This window comes from Microtus pennsylvanicus, chromosome 15 (assembly GCF_037038515.1).
Source record: "Microtus pennsylvanicus isolate mMicPen1 chromosome 15, mMicPen1.hap1, whole genome shotgun sequence".
NCBI lineage: Eukaryota > Metazoa > Chordata > Mammalia > Rodentia > Cricetidae > Microtus > Microtus pennsylvanicus.
Genome location: NC_134593.1, coordinates 54,794,516 through 54,813,439, shown reverse-complemented (window position 1 = coordinate 54,813,439; position 18,924 = coordinate 54,794,516). Strand labels below are relative to the sequence as shown.

At 45.1% G+C, this 18,924-nt stretch overlaps 1 protein-coding gene and 1 long non-coding RNA gene across 4 annotated transcripts in view; one reads left to right on the top strand and one right to left on the bottom strand.

Moving 5' to 3' along the window:
• Positions 1 to 396: 396 nt before the first annotated feature.
• LOC142836144 (uncharacterized) lies at positions 397 to 3,468 on the bottom strand. The gene is made up of 3 exons (XR_012907998.1): positions 3,208 to 3,468; positions 760 to 1,010; positions 397 to 644 (listed from the first exon to the last, which is right to left on the bottom strand). It is a non-coding gene; the product is annotated as an uncharacterized LOC142836144 (long non-coding RNA).
• Tbc1d4 (TBC1 domain family member 4) overlaps positions 2,034 to 18,924 on the top strand; it is a 160,531-nt gene continuing 143,640 nt past the window's right edge. Inside the window, exon 1 of one of the 3 annotated variants that reach the window (XM_075950169.1) lies at positions 2,034 to 3,282. In XM_075950169.1, the coding sequence (XP_075806284.1) occupies positions 2,785 to 3,282 (498 nt within the window). In that variant the 5' untranslated portion in view covers positions 2,034 to 2,784. The remainder of the gene's footprint in view (positions 3,283 to 18,924) is intronic. The other 2 variants (XM_075950170.1, XM_075950171.1) reach the window with 2 other exon arrangements.

The following is an 18,924-nucleotide window of genomic DNA, read 5'->3' as shown; positions in this document are numbered from 1 at the left end:
TGGGTCTTCGTTTGGAGGGGCAGTTGAGGTTGAGAGTGGAAGGGCTGGAGGCGATAGATGGAGCTCTGCCTCAGCATATAGTAAACACCATGCACTTACATATTCTGTGCAATAATTCCTCTATGTTGTAGATGGATATTGTCTTCCAAATTCAAGTGATGATTATGCATGGAATCGAGTGCTTTTTATATGTGAATGGTTCTGTGAGTTCTGGAGGTGAAACAGTAATTGTAAGAAACTAATAGTTTACCGTCTAGTTCATGTAAGTCAAGTACATCAATCATTATAAAACAAGTTATAAATGTGTGCTAGTGAATGCATTTTATTTGATAGCCTAGGACAGGTTAATAAGGAAACAAACACACCCACAATCTCAATGGCTTAAGAGGAAAACAGTTTATTATGTATGTGTGAGGAGTCTGTCTTGTCTCTGGCAGATTTTCCAGGACAGCTGTCCGCAGAGTGATCGCTCAGCATTCTGGTATCTGATCATGAGGCACTTCCCTGCGGACGTATTGTTTACACCACAGCCACTGGATTGCGGGAGTGGGCCAAGTGTCCACCACGCTAATATAATTAAATTCCAATTCCAATTAAACGCTTCTTCTTCAGCTACAGCCCAAGTCACTTCTGCTCACGTGTCTCTGTCAAAATAAGTCACATCACATGACCACACTTAACTTGAGGAAGGCAGAGAGAACTATCTTCCCATGCAGTAATAGTTATAAACAAAAGATAAACACAGAAATAAAGACCCACCCAAGGGCTTCAGAGCAGGAAACAACCCTATTCCACTTGTTATATGTTAGGAGACAATATCCATTTTTCTGTCAATCACTGAAAATTTATTCTCTGTTGCTTGAATTTATTTTGCCAGTAGGAACTGGCAGAGGAAGGCTCCAAACACAACTGTAATCCCCATTGATTGGTTTGGCAGGTCTATAAGGCTTCTGTAATTGATCCATGTCTTTATTCCTTTCTTTCTCTTTCACAGCCCTCAGACATGCAGCCTAGGGAAAGGAGAACCATGTAAGAATCCTGTTAAGGTCTGAGGATGTCTCAGTCTATGTTCTCAGATGTTTCATTACTCCTTGAAGACTTGGGCTCTATTTTGCACAAAGGTTTTCTAGGTGTTAAGTTAAATGACTTCAATCAATCAATAACACCTCTGTCTTGGAGCTTAGACGATGGTTCACAAGAGGCTAGCTAGTTGGTGGCCCCAGAGGTGCAGCAAATTTGACCATATTGACATTGCATGAAAACGAAGCAAAGGACCACAGGATATTAGAGAAAGTAAGAACACCATTAAATAGAAAATATAAGAGAAGTACAAGAGGATGAAGAGAGTGTGGGAGTTCGTCCAGGATGATGATGCATTTCTGTAACCCAGGACGTGGAAACCCGAGGCAGGAAGATGCAGTGTTGTAAGGGAACCTGTGGTATCCAGGAAGGAGACTTCGTCTTAACATAGTAACAACCAACACGTAGCAGCAGTAACAAAATCAGTTTAATTTGCTAAAACGGAAAACATAATTATATTACTACCGTTCTACTTTAAAAATAGAGTAATTAAATTAACCCTGAAATGCTTTTTGAAATATGTATTCTCATCCATAAAAGGGAAGAAATTTACATTAGTTTTGAAGTGGAGATATGTAAAAAAGTTTACGTATACCTTCCTTATATTTTAGGAAGTTAGCTGCATTAGGAAACGGGAGATTCACACCAGTGTTAAAGTTTAAAGTGAATATTACAATTTAATTATTTTGTCATAAAATTGTGATTGAAAACACAATCAGTGGCGAGAATAGGTAAAAGGATACAGAATATAGTAATATTCACACTTTAGACGGAATAAAACCAAGCAAATATTGCTTAAAAAAAAATCCAGTTAAAAAAAAAAATCCCAGCGCCCCACTGAGAATGGCCCCTCTCCAGGGGGCGGTAGAGTCTCCAGAAGAAGAGAGAGGCCGAGCTGGTCCGGAAAGTGCCCGCGCCAGGCTGGGTAAGGCTGCCCCTTGAGGCGAGGTGAGGGGCGGAGGCAGGAGGAAGAGGCTGGGAGGAGACCTCAGATCTGCTGCTGCAGGCTTAGCTCGTCGCCCGCCCGGGTTGGAGGCAGGGCAGCAGCCGGCTTTAAAGTAGCGGCCTGGAAGAAAGGAAGGAAGAAACGAGGGAGGAACGGAACCCTAGAGGAGGAGCAGCGAGCTGGGTTGCAGAGTCGGAGGCTGGAGGAGCCGCCCGGGAGAGGCCACCTTGGTTTTTGTTATTTTCCATTGGAATAGTTCTCCGGGACTGAGCGGGCCGCAACCCCGCGCCCCCGACCTTCCAGGTGACAGCCGGTCACCCTGCTAGCAGTCAGCTCCGCCCCGAGTCACCCCTTCCCTCCCACAGCCCCACTCTCCGCCCAGCCTTCCAGGGCCAGCGCTGGGCAAGCGCGCGGCCGCAGCGGGCTGCACAAGCGGGAGCAACTGACCGCGGCCGGCTTGGTCCCCAATCCCGTGGACGGGCGGCAGGAGGACAGGGGAGTCCGGAAGCGCAATCTCCAGGAAGGAGAATGCGCGCGTGAGCCTCGGTCTCCCCTCTCTCTAGTCCACTGCGCTGCAGCCGGAGTCTCCTAGCCGCGCCCGGGAAAGTGTCGCATGGGGCAGGGCCGCTGAAGCGCGGACTTCAAGGGCTCCCACGGTGGCACCAAGGCAGGCGCGGGGCCTGGGGCGACAGTTGGCAGTTTCCGCGGCGCCTGCACAGTGAGAGTTGGGGGCGCGGCGCCCTCGCTAGGCGCGAGTTATGGAGTCGCCTAGCTGCATTCAGGATGAGCCTTTCCCGCACCCTCTGGAGCCCGAGTCGGGTACCTCAGCGCAGCCAGGTGCCACCAAGCCCGGTGACAAGCGCTTCCGGCTATGGTACGTGGGAGGGTCGTGCTTGGATCACAGGACCACGCTGCCCATGTTACCCTGGCTCATGGCCGAGATCCGCCGGCGCAGCCAGAAGCCTGAGGCTGGCGGCTGCGGGGCGCCCGCGGCCCGCGAGGTGCTCCTGGTGCTTAGCGCGCCCTTTTTGCGCTGCGTCCCCGCACCGGGTGCCGGGGTCGGCGGGGGCGCTGGCTCCGGGACTGTGCAGCCCAACACCGGGGTGTTCATCTTTGAGCACAAGGCGCAGCACATCTCGCGCTTCATCCACAACAGCCACGACCTTACCTACTTTGCCTACCTGATCAAGGCGCAACCGGACGACCCCGAGTCTCAAATGGCCTGCCACGTTTTCCGAGCCACCGACCCTAACCAGGCAAGTCTCATGCGCCCGGGGCGGGAGTAGAGCCGCGGGGACTGGCGAGACAGGGACTCCTCTTGGATCTGGCTGCTGGCTCGAGATCCACGTGGCGCGCTCCTCTCTCTCAACATTAGGATCTGGGAGTGGGAGGGAAAGTAATTGGTGGTTGAGTTAGCCTCGGGATGGGCTGGCCGACCTGAGTGGGAGAAAGGAAAGCAGATGCTGAGTGGCTTGGAGGAGATGAAAAGCGCGGATCCTAGGAGGAACCTGGTGACTGGTGCTGGCTTGTCTGGCTTTCGCCAAGGAGTGCATACGTGCAAGTGTGTTTATTAGAAGTACAGGAGACTGCCCCCCCCTTCTCCGTTTGGTGGTCCTGCATTTATACCTGCTTGGCGGGCACGTCACTGTCACCAAAGCACCTCCAGGTGTCCAGGCCTGGGAGGTGAGATTTCAGAACACAGTTTAGGGTTAGAGTTCGAACTGTTAGGTTGTCAATGGAGTGCGATTCTGCGAATTTGAAACTGGAAGACCTTTGCTGTTGTTTTCGCAGCCACTATGACAGTAAGTGCGTACGTGAGCGACTTCAGAATCACTGTGACAGAAGAGGCTTCAAACGTCATTTTAAAAGGCATTCTAAGCTTCTAGCTTAGTGTCCAATATTTCTCCATAGTTTACCAACTCGAAATGTTCTGTTACTAAATGAAACCTTGACTTTCTTCATAAACAGGTGCAGAACTAGCTAACACAGCGATTCTCAACCTGTGGGCCATGACCCCCATCAGATATCCTGGATATTAGATATTTATATTATGATTTATAACAGTAGCAAAAAAAATGCAGTTATGAAGTGGCAGTGAAATGATTTTGTGTTTGGGAATCACCACAGCATAAAGACCTGTATTAAAGGGGTCTCAGCGTTAGGAAGGCTGAGAACCATTGCTCTCACAGAGATAGGAAACTTCAGCGTAGTTAACTATGCCTTGGGAAACAGGTTTGGAAGTGTGGAAAGAAAAGTGTGTGCATGTGTGTGTGTCTAAATTGTATTTTTAAAGGGATTGAGGTTTTTAGGGGAATTCATGTGGACTAAATAAAAATAAATAAAGTCTCAGGTTCTATCACATGGTGTCCTTTAGATAGCTGGGAAATTAAGAATAGATTAGAAAAACATCCTGTATCAAGTCCTTATTTTATTCTTATTCCACAATTGAACTGTAATATTATTGTTTGCTGCTGACATTCCACAAAAGTCCTCTAACGAAACTGAAGTAAAAGACAGTTGTTTCCAGTCTGTTGCATTCTAAAGGAGAAAAACATCTTTGGGTTTATTATTTTAAGATTTATTTTTATTTATTTATTTGTGTGTGTGTGTGTGTGTGTGTGTGCATGCACAAACATGTTCCTGAAGAGGCCAGAAGAGGGCCTTGGATCCCCTTGAGGAGCTGTGCTTCTAGGTGGTTGTGTAGGTGCTGGGAACCCAACTCTGGTCCTCTGGGAGAACAAGAAGTGCTTTTGAACACTGGCAGCCATGCCAGCCCCCAAGCAACAAATACCCTAAACAACCAGAAAGGCCAACGTGAAGGGGAAAATAAGATTTTTTTTAAAAAAAAAACATTTATTTTTGAGATTATAATAGTATCATTCTTCACTTCCCTTTCCTCCCTGCAAGCCTTACCATATGCCCCTTCTTTTCTCTCTTTTAAATTCATGTTCCCCCTTTTCATTATTAGTTCATACATATATATGCAATATTAGTAGCCGTGTAATGTTACTAGTATGTATGTGTGTTTTCAGGGCTGACCATTTGGTGTTGGATAACCAATTGGTGTGCTTGTCTCCAGGGAAGAATATTTCTTGCACTCTCAGCATGCCTTAATGGTTTGCAGTTCTCTGTGTAGGGTTGAGGCCTCCTGGTGGCAATTTTAATTTGTGTTCACTGTTATGCTCACAACAGAATACTTCACTGTGAATGACTTGAAATTTGCTACCATGGCTGGCCGGTGAGTTTTGGTTCAGGCTTATTTATTTAAGACTCATTTCATAAATGAAACTGGAAAATTCCCAAGATTATCACTATCTTTGTTGCAGTCTAATACAGTGTTCTGCCTCTGGCAACAAGGAAGAACATTACATTACTGTCTCCAGGCTTTTAAGAGACTCTTCGTAGCTGGCCATAGTGATGCACGCCTTTAATTCCAACCTTCGAGTGGCTGAGGCAGGGGAATCTCTGTGAGGTCGAGGACACCCTGGCCTATAGAGTGAGTTCCAGGACAGCTAGGGCTGTTGGACTGTTGCACAGAGAAACCCTGTTGAGGAGAGGAGAGGGAGAGAGATTTTTTAGTGACCCTGGCTGACTGGTTTATGCTACATTCTGGTCTGGGGTATGGCCTTGCTTTTCCTTGCAGGTGTTGGCACTCTGTGCTCTGAACAGTAGTTACAGTGTCTCCCCTGGATATAGGACTTAGAGCCAATTACACACATCCTTGAATTTACCTCCACCATGTATTTAAATGTTAAGAGGGTTGAATGTGCTATTAATTTACAAATAAAATGTTTATGTTAATCCCCCCCCATTTATTTCAGAGAAAACAGTGAAAGTCACATGTTTATTATAAATTCCTAGTTGAGTCCTTGGTTTACATATATGGCTTTTTTTTCTTACATTAAGTCAGACATGATGACACACATTTTTAATCCCAGCAGTTGGGAGGCAGAGGCTCTTTGTGAGTTTGAGACCAGCCTTGTTTACAGAGGGAGTTCCAGCCAGGGCTACACAGAGGAGCCCTGCCTTGAAAAGAATATAAAACAAAAAATCAAATTAAAATATTATGTAATTTCCCCTTCCCTTTCCTCCCTTCAAGCCCTTCTAAACCCTCTTTCCAACTGTCCTATATCACTTTCCCCTCCCTCTCAAATTTATGGCTTCTTTTTCTTTGATTGTTATTGTTACATATATGTGCATAAATGTATCTGCACAACCTGGTGAGTCCATTTAGTGTTTCTCTTATTATGTGTATGATTTTGGGGCTGACCACTGTATTGGGTGACCAGTTAGAGGGCTCATTCTTGAGCAAGGCTAATTCTTTCCCAGTAGTTTATTAATTCCCTGGGCTTCTTTGTGGAGGGGTGGGATCCCTTGTCATTTCCCCTTTCTACCTTAACTTTTTTTTTTTTCGTATTTTTTGGGGTGGGGATAGGACTTCACTGTGTAGCCCTGGCTTTCCTAGAACTCTCTATAGGCCAGACCGACCTCAAACTCACAAAGATTCACCAGCCTCTGCCTCCTGAGTTCTGGGTCTAAAGGCAGGAACAGCTACCACCTGGAGTTCTTGTTACAATACATGAATGCAGCTTTTCTGTCATTCTATTAGACACAATCTAACAGCAGAACTCTTGGTATTCTGGCTCTTAGGATCTTCCTACCCACTCTTCCAACATGTTCCTTAAGTGGGGAGTTGTTTTATATGTATCCCTTGGGGCTAGGTACCCCACAATCAGCTGTTCTCTGTGTTTTGACCTGCTGGGGGTTTTCTGTAACAGTCTCTGTCTTCTGCAAAGAGAAGCTTCTGTGATGATGGATGAGAACGGCGATACCAGGAGAAGGTTTAGAATGCAGTTAGGAATTATGCTGGTCCAATAAAGTGGTTATACAGTGGGTTCCTCTCTAAGAACCATGGCCTTACTCACCCTGGGCGGTTGGCTTGGTGTGATTTCTCTCCTGAGTGGGCCTGAAACTCAATCAGACAGCTCTTGGTTACCGCCAGAATATGTCATTGTTGCACCTTCAGAGATCCCTTGCCTTGCAGGTCATTGTGGTGGTTCCTAGGTGTCCCAGCCGGGTAGGGCAATTTATTGCCTCCCTCTTTTGGCAGGTTGCACAGCACCTTCTGATATTATAAAAGATAGACTGCACAGGGGAGGGGGCAGATTCCTGCCAGAGGATCTTTAGTTTGAAGGGTCGAATGTGGTCTCCATAGGAACCGTCTCTGCTAAGACTTAGTAGTTCTAAACTTTAGTGTCCCTGAAGAGGGCTGAGTGAGGACTGTGGGGGAACTCATCTGGGGCTGACCCTTCTCAGGGTGTTACACAGAGCTATCTGGGAATGATGGGAATGAACGCAAGCTCTGTGATGTAGGAGGGACAAAGCCGCTTGTTGGTTTTCGGCCACCTTGCTAGTTTAGACCTGAAATAATCACACAGAATCAGCATTAATTAAATCACTGCTTGGCCCATTAGCCCTAGCTTCTTATCGGCTAACTCTTACATATTAATTTAACCCATCTCCATTAATCTGTGGATCGCCATGTGATTGTGGCTTACCGGCAAAGTTTTGGCATGCCTGACTCCGGCGGTGGCTCCGTGGTGTCTCCGACTCCGCCCTTCTTTCTCCCAGAATACAGCCTAGCTTTCCAGCTGAGTTCTGTTCTTCCCTGCCATAGGCTCAAAATAGTTCTTTATTCATTAACCAATGAAAGCAACACATAAACAGAAGGACCTCCCACACCACTGTGAAGTTTCTGATTTCACAAAAAAGAGCTGAAATTGGAATCTTAAAAACCATATAGTAAGTCTAACTTCACATTTTAAACTTCCTTTGGGTCAAGCAGTACACTGAAGGTTCAGTTTTGAATAGCTCCCACTTTCTATCAAATGTAAATATTTGGGAAGTTGGTGAATTTAGTCATTGACACTGTTTGCCATTTCCTCATGAGCCCCTGAGCTGATGTATATGGCTCTTCAAGCGGGCAATGTTGAGACAACTGTCTTTGTGCTGTTTACAGTGAACATACTCCAAAGCATGACTTCAGCCAGACTCACTGACACTCAACTCAATGAAACTCAGCCGTGAGTGAGTTTCATTCATACAAAGCCGGGTTTAGAAGGTCCGGGTACCTTAGAATGTGAAAGAAGGTGGCCTGCTGTTTGCTTTGTCCTAAGTTCTTATTTGAAGTGGAGTCTTAAGCTCCTCGCTGAGGGAGCCGGCTATTCCCTGCATTCTCTGGAGCAAGTCTATAAGGCAGCCTAGAGCAGTGAAAGTAAAAACATCCCTAGGAGGCTTGTCTCACCCTGGCTCACAAACCTGCCTGTTTTCTGGTATGAGCCTGCTTTGAGCTAGACCATATAGGTCATTTTCTTATTTAGTAATTGATGGGGACCTAACCCATTGTGGTGCCACCCTTGGCTGGTGGTTCTGTTAGAAAGCAGGCTGAGCAAGCCATGGGGAAGAAAGCCAGTAAGCAGCACCCCACTATAGCCTCTGCATCAGCTCCTGCCTTCAGGTTCCTGTCCTGTTTTGAGTTCCTGTCCTGACTTCCTCCAGTGATGGACTGTGATGTGGAAGCCTAAGCTTTCCTGTCAAAGGGAGTGGCACTATTAGGAGGTGTGGCCTTGTCTGAGGAGGTGTGGCATTGTTAAAGGAAGTGTGTCACTGTGGGGGTGGGTTTTGAGGTCTCCCTGCTCAAGCTACTTCCAGTGAGACAGCTCACTTCTTGTTGCCTCCAAGATATAGAACTCCCAGCTACTTCTCCAGCACACAGTGTCTCTTCACAGCAATAGAAACCCTAACTAAGATGGACATTATTACCAGGGACTGGGGTATTGTTGTGAAAGGCCTCACCATGGCTTTGGTTCGGAGGAATTTGGATGTGAGTACTTCCGATTAAGAAAGCACCGGAATACTTCAAGCATTGCTAATGCTAGTAGGGCCACACTAGTAGAAACATGGAAGACAGTGGTGCTGAGTGTGATTTAATGAACTGTGAGGGCCTTGCTCAAGAGGTTACAGAGGAGAAGAATATTAATATGTGGCCTAGAGACTATTCTTGTGATATTTTGATGAAGAATGATTCTTCTGAGTCTGAGGACAGCATGGTATACAGAACAAGTTGCAGGATGGCCGCACTTAGCCATTGAAAGCCAGAAAGCAGACAAAGATTTAGAATGAGGGGACCATGTTCCAGTCTCAGCAAGCAGCAGAGCTTTGCAGCTTTGGCCTCACAGTTCTGGAGTTAGGGATAGAAGAAAGGGGCTATGGAATCTGCGCCCAAGACTAAGGAAAACCTCTGAGGCTAGGCATGTGTCAGGGTTGTCCTTGAGTGGAGACCAAGAGAGGTAATTGCATGAAGCTGTGAAGTTGAAGCCTGGGTTGACTTGGAGACCTCAAGATGTTCGAGATGCCAGAGTGTTAGGATACCTTCCTAGGAGAGCTGTTATCAGGGAGTGGAACCAGCCCAGGAGAGAGAAGCATGTTGCAGTCAACAGAGCTGAAAAGAGTTGGATATCTGAAGAGTGCTTTGACATCAGACATGGAGATGCAGAGTTTAATGTTTGCCCAGCTGGTTTTTGGTCTTCCTTAGGTCCAGTATTTTCTCACTATGCTCCCTTCCTTGCATTTTGGGATGGTAATGTATATCTTGTGCAAAGTTGAAATCTTGTGCAATGTTGAAAGTATGTGATCAGTTTTTTGATTTTATAGGGAATTACACGGAAGGGATTGCATGAATCTCAGAAGAGACTTTGAACTTTATAATGAGGGATAGTGAGTGCCAGCCTCAATGCCCCCTCATGGTTCCAACAGGATGCCTCAGTATACAGAAGTCCTAGAAAAAAAAGTCTGAGGGCAAGAAATTCTCCACTACTTACCTTTCCATGTCAGTTTTTTGTATTGTTCTTCCATAATTCTAATTCTCCTGTCCTACTTCTAACTTTTCCTAACTTCCTCTTTCAAATTCTTCTTCTATTCTAAAAAACTCGTCTCTTTCAAGATCCTTGAAGTGGTAAAAAAAATTATAAAGAGTTGTTTCTCATCAGTCAAAAGCTCATTCCCAGGGCAAACGGTTGGGACTTGAGCTATTGCCATGGCAACACAGAGATCCAAGGTTACAAAAGTGACCAGAGGGTAGGTGGGGGGTACAGTGAGATAAGCTTTGAGATATAGGTCTTTTGTTAACTGATTGGCAAGCAAAGAATTGGCGTGCTTTCCTTAGTAACCTTGGTTGGACATCTGCAGCTCTGACCTTGCACATAGGTGTAAGATTTTAAACTTATGATTTATTTACAAAAACTTTTAGTCTAGTTTGAACTTGTTCTAAGGTAAAAGTGAGCTAATCATGTGCAGTTTATGTCAGACTGAGATGAAATTGTTATTTTTTGATATTAGTCTGAGTAAAAAAGTAACAAAACGGGCTTTTAAGTGTCTACAATCCTCATGGGACAAATAGATCCAGTTATGAAGCATGTCCCAGTATATATTCTATATATCAAAACTGTATATCTAAATGAAAAGTTATTTTCCCGACTACCCACAGATATATGTGCCCAGTAGATAAAATATTTTCATGAGATAAGCACATAAACAGAAAGAAAATACCTAAAGCTATTCTAAGGGAAGAAATGACGTTCTTAGGGAAGCGATGAAGTTACTCATGAAAGAAATGACAGGAGCAAGTGGTTTCCAGAGCCAGTAACTCCAGGGCCTTACCAGGTGGGGCTCCCTACCAGAGCATCACTCAGATGGTAGGTCGGCCTGTTGAACACTAGTTATCACCCGCTGTACCTTTCACTGAACCTGCAGCTCACCAGCTTAGGTAGACTGGCTGGCTGCATAGCTCAAGGATTCTCTGTTTCCCCCTCCCTGGGTTTGGGATTACAGGCACATGTCACTGTGCCTAGCTTTTCCCCTGGATGCACAGGGTTGAACTCAGTTTCTCATGCTTCCATGGGAGGCACTTTTACCCATCAAGCCATGTCTCCCAGTCCCACTGAAATTATTTCCAGGGTGTGCTCACATCTCCCTAATCACCATTTCCTCAGATTTGAGGTTACGACTGGGATCTTTGGCTGAGACTATATTCCTGCTCAGTTCTTACCGTTCTATCAACATTCTTCCCTGGAGCTACAAGGAGTAGCCCATCTGAAGCACAAGCCAGGCTTCCTTTGAGCTCAGGGCGTATGTACATTCTTGGTTGTACGTCTTGGGTGATGGAGCCTTGTCATGGAATCTCACTCATGTGTGTACTCTGCGATTCTGATGTGCAAATTAGCTGTCCTGTTCAAAACAAGTTCAGTTTTCGGATAGTTTTAAAGCCTGTGCATGCTTCCTATTTTTTGCTGCCTTAACTCTCCACCCCTCCAGGTTTCTGCTTGAGTCACAAATGTCACTTCCTCAGATCAGGTTCCAGTGCATCTCTCTAGCTGAAGGTTGGTACCGCAGTTTTCCACTTCTGTGTCAGGCGTTTGTTTTCCTTCTGACATTTAAAAATTACTGTGTTGGTTACTTTTTTTTTTTTGTGGATATCTTCACCTGTGGAATGCAAGCTCCTTGCTGGGAGCTCCTGCTTGTTCATGGTCGTATGACCAGGACCTAGTTCAGTGGGAGGAGTTCATTCCAATCCACTGATGGAATATGAGTTTGAACTGGTCCCTGTCCTCGGGAATTTAAATTGACAGCTAGATGCTGACCGCCAGCAAGAATACATGTGTGGTCCTAAATCCCTTACCTTTAGTTATCATCATCTTTAACATATGTCAGTTGTACTGTGTTTGTACAATGGTATTTTCCCACATGGACACTTATAATTTTAGAGAAAACATATATACAGCACATAATGTGTTTTTAATGGAAACTTAAAAAGAGTCTTGAGACAGGGTCTAACTGTGTAGCCCGGTCTGGCTTCCAACATGTGATTCTCCTGTATGCTAGGACTGTAAGCATTGGCCGATCACATCTCAAACAAGTAATTTAAGTACTTTCTGAAAGGATTTTGTAGGTTAAATTTGAAGTGATGTCCTCCTCTTCTTCCTCCCGTTTCTCCCCCTAAAATTGCCATGGTGATCATGCACTTTTACAAGCACAGGTCCTTTTCTCTAACTCCATCCCCTCTGTGAATGGCATTTTCTCCTTCTTCCAGCCTGTTTACCTCGGAGCAACACCCACCCCAATATTTCATCAGCACCTGGTCCCTTGCAGGGGGCAGGGGTTGTCATATAATGGGTTCTGTATTAGTCACACTTTCGTTGTTTGATAACGTGTCTGAGAAAATCATCATAAAAAGCAAGGACTAATTTTGGTTCACAGTTTCAGTCCATGGTCCGATGGCCCCATTGCTTTTAGACCTGTAGAGTGGCAGGAGCATTGCGGAGGAAGCGTACAGTAGAGGAAAGTTGTTCACCTCACGGAAACAAGGAAGAAAGAGGAACAGGAAGCGGCCAAGGTCAACATGCACCCCTCAAAATCACGCATCCTCTAGTGAAGCTTCCCCTCCCCAGTAGTCTGTCCAGGGTTTGAATCCACCAGTGTATTGTGCCATTCATTGATCAGACAGAACCCTTGTGATTCAGGGGAGCCTGAAAACACCCTCCAGGATACACACACAGGTATGATCTATAATCTCCCTCTCAATCCACATTGACAGATGATGAGAGATTAACTATCAACAGTTCTAAACAGCTTTCTCTTTCATTACCCTGGCGAAGTGTATGTGTTGGATATATGTTTCTCTTGTCATTTATAGTGACTGAAATAGTCTTTGACACCTGGCTTCCATGAATAAGCCTGGCCTGATGACACAGACCTTGTTGGTGGTGTATCGTGCAAACAACACAATTCTTTAATAAAGCGACAAGGTAAACACATTTCATAACACAGTTACCTCTTTACTAGAACTATTTCCTTGCACTACTGTGGTGGAGCAATGCACTCACAAGTCATTTCTTTCAAACAAATTGTTTGTTTGTTTCTTTAGTGTGGGTGAGCACATGTGTGTGTGCATGCAAATCCACACCAGTCAGAGAGCAAGCAACCTGTGGGAGTTCTGTTCTTTTGTTTTGGGGATCAAATCCGGGTCGTTAGGCCTGGTGGCAGGAGCTTCACCTACTGATTAAGCTTGTTGGTTCCAGTTCACTTCCTTATGTGGGGAGCTTCCACACACACACTTCAGGACAAGAGCTGATCCCTGTTGGTGTTGGATTTGAGGCCCAGAACATTAGCTGTTTATTTAGGAACCAGTTTTTCTGCTTGCGATTGTCTCATGTAAAAGTTCATTTTCAAGTCCTGTTGGCTATGATATTTTTCCTCCCTCTCTGAGAATAGAAATGATTTTGGACAGGGAAAGTTGGCATGTGTTTGCCCGGTAAGTTTTTTTGAGCTGCTTATGTTTTCCAGGTGATTTTCTTCGAAAAGCCTGCCACTAATCATGAAAGCAAATTACAGCACAGCGCTTTAACTATGTCTATATCCACCTCATCCATGTGGAGACACCAAATTGGTTAGTTTATTTAAACATTGTTAATTTGGGCTGGGAGACGGCTCATTCAGCTAAGTGCTTTCAGACATGAGTTTCATTCCTCAGGACCCATGTTCAAAAAGCTGGAGATGTGTGGGTGTGCTGTTTCCTTTTAATCCCACGGCTCGGAGGTGCAGACAGGCAAATCTCTGGGGCTTGTTAGCCAGCCAGCTTTGCCAAATAGGTGAGTTCCAGTCCAGTGTGAGATCTTGTCTCAAAATAACAAGGTGGATAGTATCCTGGGGAAGGTCACCTGAGGTTGACCTCTGGCCTCTACATGTACATTCATACCTTCACACATGAACACACACACACAGACAGACAGACAGACAGACAGACACACACACAGATTTTTACAGTACAGTTGTTTTGTGCTTTTGGGTATTGGTCTTAATGAATAAAATGCTCACTTGTGTAAAGTGGAGGGGTAAATACAGAGAACAACCCCCCACAGTCTTCATGGCTCCGAGTATATCCACAGCGATCTGCCTCACACTTGATCAACCCAGGTTGAGCTGACATTTGCTGTTGGGTGACGAGGTCAAGGACCAGGAGAGTGACTGTTGCTGGTGACCTAGGTGGGAACCAGGCTCTAAAGAGAGCAGTGAGACTGGACATAGGACCCTGGTGCTTTAACCCATCCTTCTGTAGTGAGTTGTCACATAGTGGGTCCTTTGCTTATAGAAAGTATTTTTCTAGTTGGTCCATTGTTCATTACTTTATTCATTCCTGTACCCATCACCTCATTTTCTTTTGTACAGAATATTTGTTATGTGACTGATGCTGTATTGAACAATGGTATGTACTGTAAATTCTAATTGGTCTTAATAATAAAAACCTGGAGTCAGATATTGGGGGTCGAAACTGAAAGATCAGAGAAAGAGCAGCCGGCTATTAGTTCTTACCTCTACGGAATCCTCCAGAACCACGGGGCAAGATCCTGTCTCTACAAATCCTGAGACCCAATGACGTCTCTATGAGACGTCAGACTGAATCCCGAGCTCCTGTCTCCTCTTGCCTTATCTCTGCCTGCTGGCTCATATCACTTCCCGTCTCCACCTCCCTAATGCTGGGATTAAAGGTGTGAGCCACCACTTGGCTCTGTTTCTCTTTTAGACTGATTCGATCTCGCGCATAGTTTAGGATGTCCTTGAACTCATAGAGATCCTTCTGTTTCTGTCCTCCGAGTGCTGGAATTAAAAGTGTGTGCCCCCTACTGCCTGGCATCTATGGCTAGCTAGTGTAGTAATAGGGACGCGGCGGCGGGGCTACGTCCCCAAACACCCCAAGCCACCTGCCCTGCCCGGCTAGCTTATGCCCCAAATAATTACACGGACACTGTATTCTTTTAAACACTGCTCTGGCCCATTTCTAATCATCTGTGTAGCGCCCCTAGGTGCGCTTACCGGGAAGATTCTAGCCTAAGTCCATCCTGGGTCGGAGCTGGGGCATGGTGTGCGTCTTCCCTGGAGCAGGTAGCATGGCGTCTCTCCTGCATCTGCTCCCGAGAGAAGAGCTGTGGAGTCTGACCTCACTTCCTCTTCCTCCCGGCATTCTGTTCTGTTTACTCCACCCACCTAAGGGTGGGCCTATCCAATGGGCCTAGCAGTTTCTTTATTGCTTAACCAAGGAAATCAACAGATTGATATATGACACTCCCCCATCAAGCTAGTGTAGCTAGCTCAGCACTCTGGTCTTCAGGCAAACTTCATTTGTTAAAACATAAACAAAAATATCACCACACTGATACAGAGGCAATATGAATGCCACCCTCACTCTATTTATTTGACAGTATTAAATGAGGTCAATTAAGCAGACTCACAACAGACACACAACACCAGAGCACGATTTTTGTTCTTCTGTACCAGCTGAGCACTGTGGCTTTGGGGTCTAGCTTCTGGAATTCTCAACTCTACTGCCTTTGGCCCTGTGCAAGGTCCTACACTGCTCAATGTAGAGCCAGTAAAATAGGCCAACCTCACAAGGTCCTTGTGAATACGAAGGGAACTCACTCATATAAAGCATCTATAAAAGGGCTATATAAATGTAAGCTACATACCCAGAAATGCCAAATTTTAATTTGTGATTAGGATCATGGAAGAAAAGGAAATGGAAATAAAAGAATTGAAAAAGGAAACGAAGTCATAATTGCTCAGTAGGTACAGTCTTTAGTTCTCTTTTCATAATATGGATGAGTCCAAAGCTGAGCCAGTACCCCAAATAGTGAGGCGAAATTAATTACTGTTAACTGAGATTTTATTTGCATTCACTTGAGGGTGCGTTGGCAGCTAGTTGGGTTGCCCAGGGTGGTAAAGACAGCCTTAATTTGATGATGCTGTAGGTGCGGTGTGTGCTTGTGTGCATGAGAGGGAGAGGAGGGAGGGAGAGAGAAGGGAGGGAGGGAGAGAGAGAAAGACAGAGAGGGAGGGGGAGGGGGAGGGAGGAAGATTCTTAACTGCTTTACTATATCTTTCCCCTCCCCTCTTACTCCCCTCCCCCTCCTCTCCTCTTCTTCTCGCCCTTTCTTCTCTCCCTCCTTCCCTTCTTTTTCCCTTTCCAGGGTAGATATGAGTGAAGGGAGGAGAAAAATATGAGTTCAAAAAGAGGCACCATATTTTTCTTTAAAAATTTTACTGTTTATTAATCGTATAAAACCATGACCTTGCTTATGACTTTTTCATGCGTGTATATTATACTTTAATCATACCCTCCATTATCATTGGTTCCTTTCTCTCTGGTCCCCTTGCTATTCCAAAATAGCTCACCCCCTCTTAAGCCTGAGTTCTGTACATCAGATAAAACATGCTTGCTTTTTCTGAGTCTGGCGCGTAACATGATAATTTCCAGTTCAATTTATTTTCTTAAAAATGACGTAATTTTATTCTGATTTTCTGGCTGAGTAGAACTCTAGGGTGTGTATATGTCACATTTGCCTTATCTGTTCCTTATTCGATGGGCAGCTAGGCTGGTACCACAGCTTGCTCTCGTGTATGGTGCCTTAGTAAACATGGATGGGTAGGCATCTTTGTAGTAGGCTGGCTCTGTTCCCTAGAGTAGTATGGCTGGATCATATGGGAGTTCTATTTATACGAGGAACTGAGGATGTAATATGTTAACTCTTCTATCACAAAGTGATTGACTAGCAGGTTACGGTGGTTTCTGTTTGCCAGGAAGCAGGATGTCAGCTACAACATCATTCTCATTGCTGATTAGTTTTGGAGGTGATCTCATGTGGAGCCTCACAGACCTGAACACACTTCTTCTGGATTCTTTGTGATTCAAAAGCTAAACTGGCCTGGGTATTTACAAACAGGTTGATGTAAGTAAGAATAATACAGAAGATGCTGGTGTCAGCATAGGAGTTGGAGAAGTTAATTTTTGTTTACATTGTAACAAGAGCCCCGAGAACCTCATAATGGTCAGGGTTTTCATCATCTTTGTTACTTCCTTTGCCTTCAGTCAGACAACCCTAGCGAGTATTGACTAGAGCTAATCAAATGTCAGATTAGCAAGCTAGCAGCCAGGGCTTTAAGTGATTTCTGCAGAGACAGGTAGACAGACACACTGAGGCATAAACACATGATGGTTACGGGGCAAGCTGGGGAGAAAAGGCACGTTGTTGTTGAGGGGCTCTCTATTACGACAGGCCAGCAGCAACTGACTGGTCTCAGGGAATGCAGGTTTTAGTGTTTGGGTTCAGGAGTTTAGGGACAAGTGGTAAGTAATTAAAATTTAATCTTTTTGTAGAGTTACATTCTAAATAAATCTCTTAATCTGACTTTAAAATACGGGACTCGATGATAAGGAAATTTTAATGGAACTACTTTCTTCCCCCCCTGTCATTTTCAATATTTTAGAAAGAATATGGCATTTATGGGCTCAATCAAGTTAAGAAGCTCTATTAGTGGCATCCTAGTGATTTCCAAGTGGCTCAGAAATGTAATCATACTACTTGGCAAGAACATCTCGATGGAGCGAGAAGTTTATGGCACCTAGTAATTTTTCACAGCTGCGGTATTAAAGTGATGTATAGCTCCCTTATTCATGGGAACTGTGTGGTGGGTAGCACGTGATCATTGCGATCCACAGACAGCTCTTCCCTTGCAGTTCTTTCCAGAATGAGGCCAGGAACCGATAAGCACAGATGGCCTTTAAATCCTCTTTCTTTTAAGTTATGGTGCACATTTCTTTTCTTGTTTCAATGTGTCACAGACTCCTAACAGGTAAAAGGAGAAACAGCTAGAAAAAGAGGCTGAGCAGACTTTTAACATCTGTTCTCTTTGCCGGTAGACACTGAATCCCCTGCAAACATACAGGAGAATAATTAGACTCGCCCTGTGTAAGCCAGGGGCTTCATGGAGTACACACTGTGAATGGGTGCCCGTCATCTCGTATGGCTGGTTTGTACAGTCTGTAAGTTTCTGTAAGTTGCCTGTGGGGTGACTTTTGCTTAGCTACTTCGGTCAGTTCTGCGCTCCTTTATAATACCACTGCAGTGACTCAGGGAATGGCCCAGCCCCTTCCTCTGGCTTTGACATCTTCCAGCTTTCTCCTGTACCCCAAACTTCACTTCTGTTCTTCAGTTTCTCTGAAGTGTCACTATCTATACAGAGAAGTAGTGTCGTCAGAAGGCACAGGGTCGCATGGCTTTGGCAGAGTACAGTCTGGGTGGAAAGTGGAGAACTAGTCAGGCAGTTGATCTAAACCTCTATGGTGGTTTATCTTTGTTACCAAAGTTAGTGGGTTAAGAATCGCCTTGGAGATACACCTCCAGGTTTCTCTAGGAGGGAAGGCCCACCCTGAATGTGGGCCGGGACACCATCCCTTAAGCCAAGGTCCTGGACTGAATAAAAAGAAGGAAGTGAGCTGAGCACGTGTGTTATTTCTCAGCCTCCTTGCTGCAGGTGCCCTGTGACCAGCGGGCTGCCTTATGGCTTTCTGCGCTCACAGGACTATCCCCTCAAGCCCTGAGCCAGACAAAGTGGTCATTTCATAGGAAGCCTTTGCCTGCTTATTATCTACCTGTCTGTCTGTCTGTCTGTCTATTCAACTGTCCATCCATCTGCTCGTCCATCTATCTATCAGTTAGTCAGTTTCTGTCAGTTTGTCTATCTGTCATCTATTTATCTATTTGTCAGTCTGTCTGTCTATCTATGTAGCTGTTATTTGTCTATTTAGCTGCCTGTCTGTCCATCCATCTATATATGTATCTGTTATCTAAATCTATCTATCTATCTATCTATCTATCTATCTATCTATCTATCTATCTATCTATCTATCCATCTATTTATCCATCCATCCATCCATCCACCCACCCACCCACCCACCCACCCACCCACCCACCCACCCACCCACCCATCTATCTATCTATCTATCT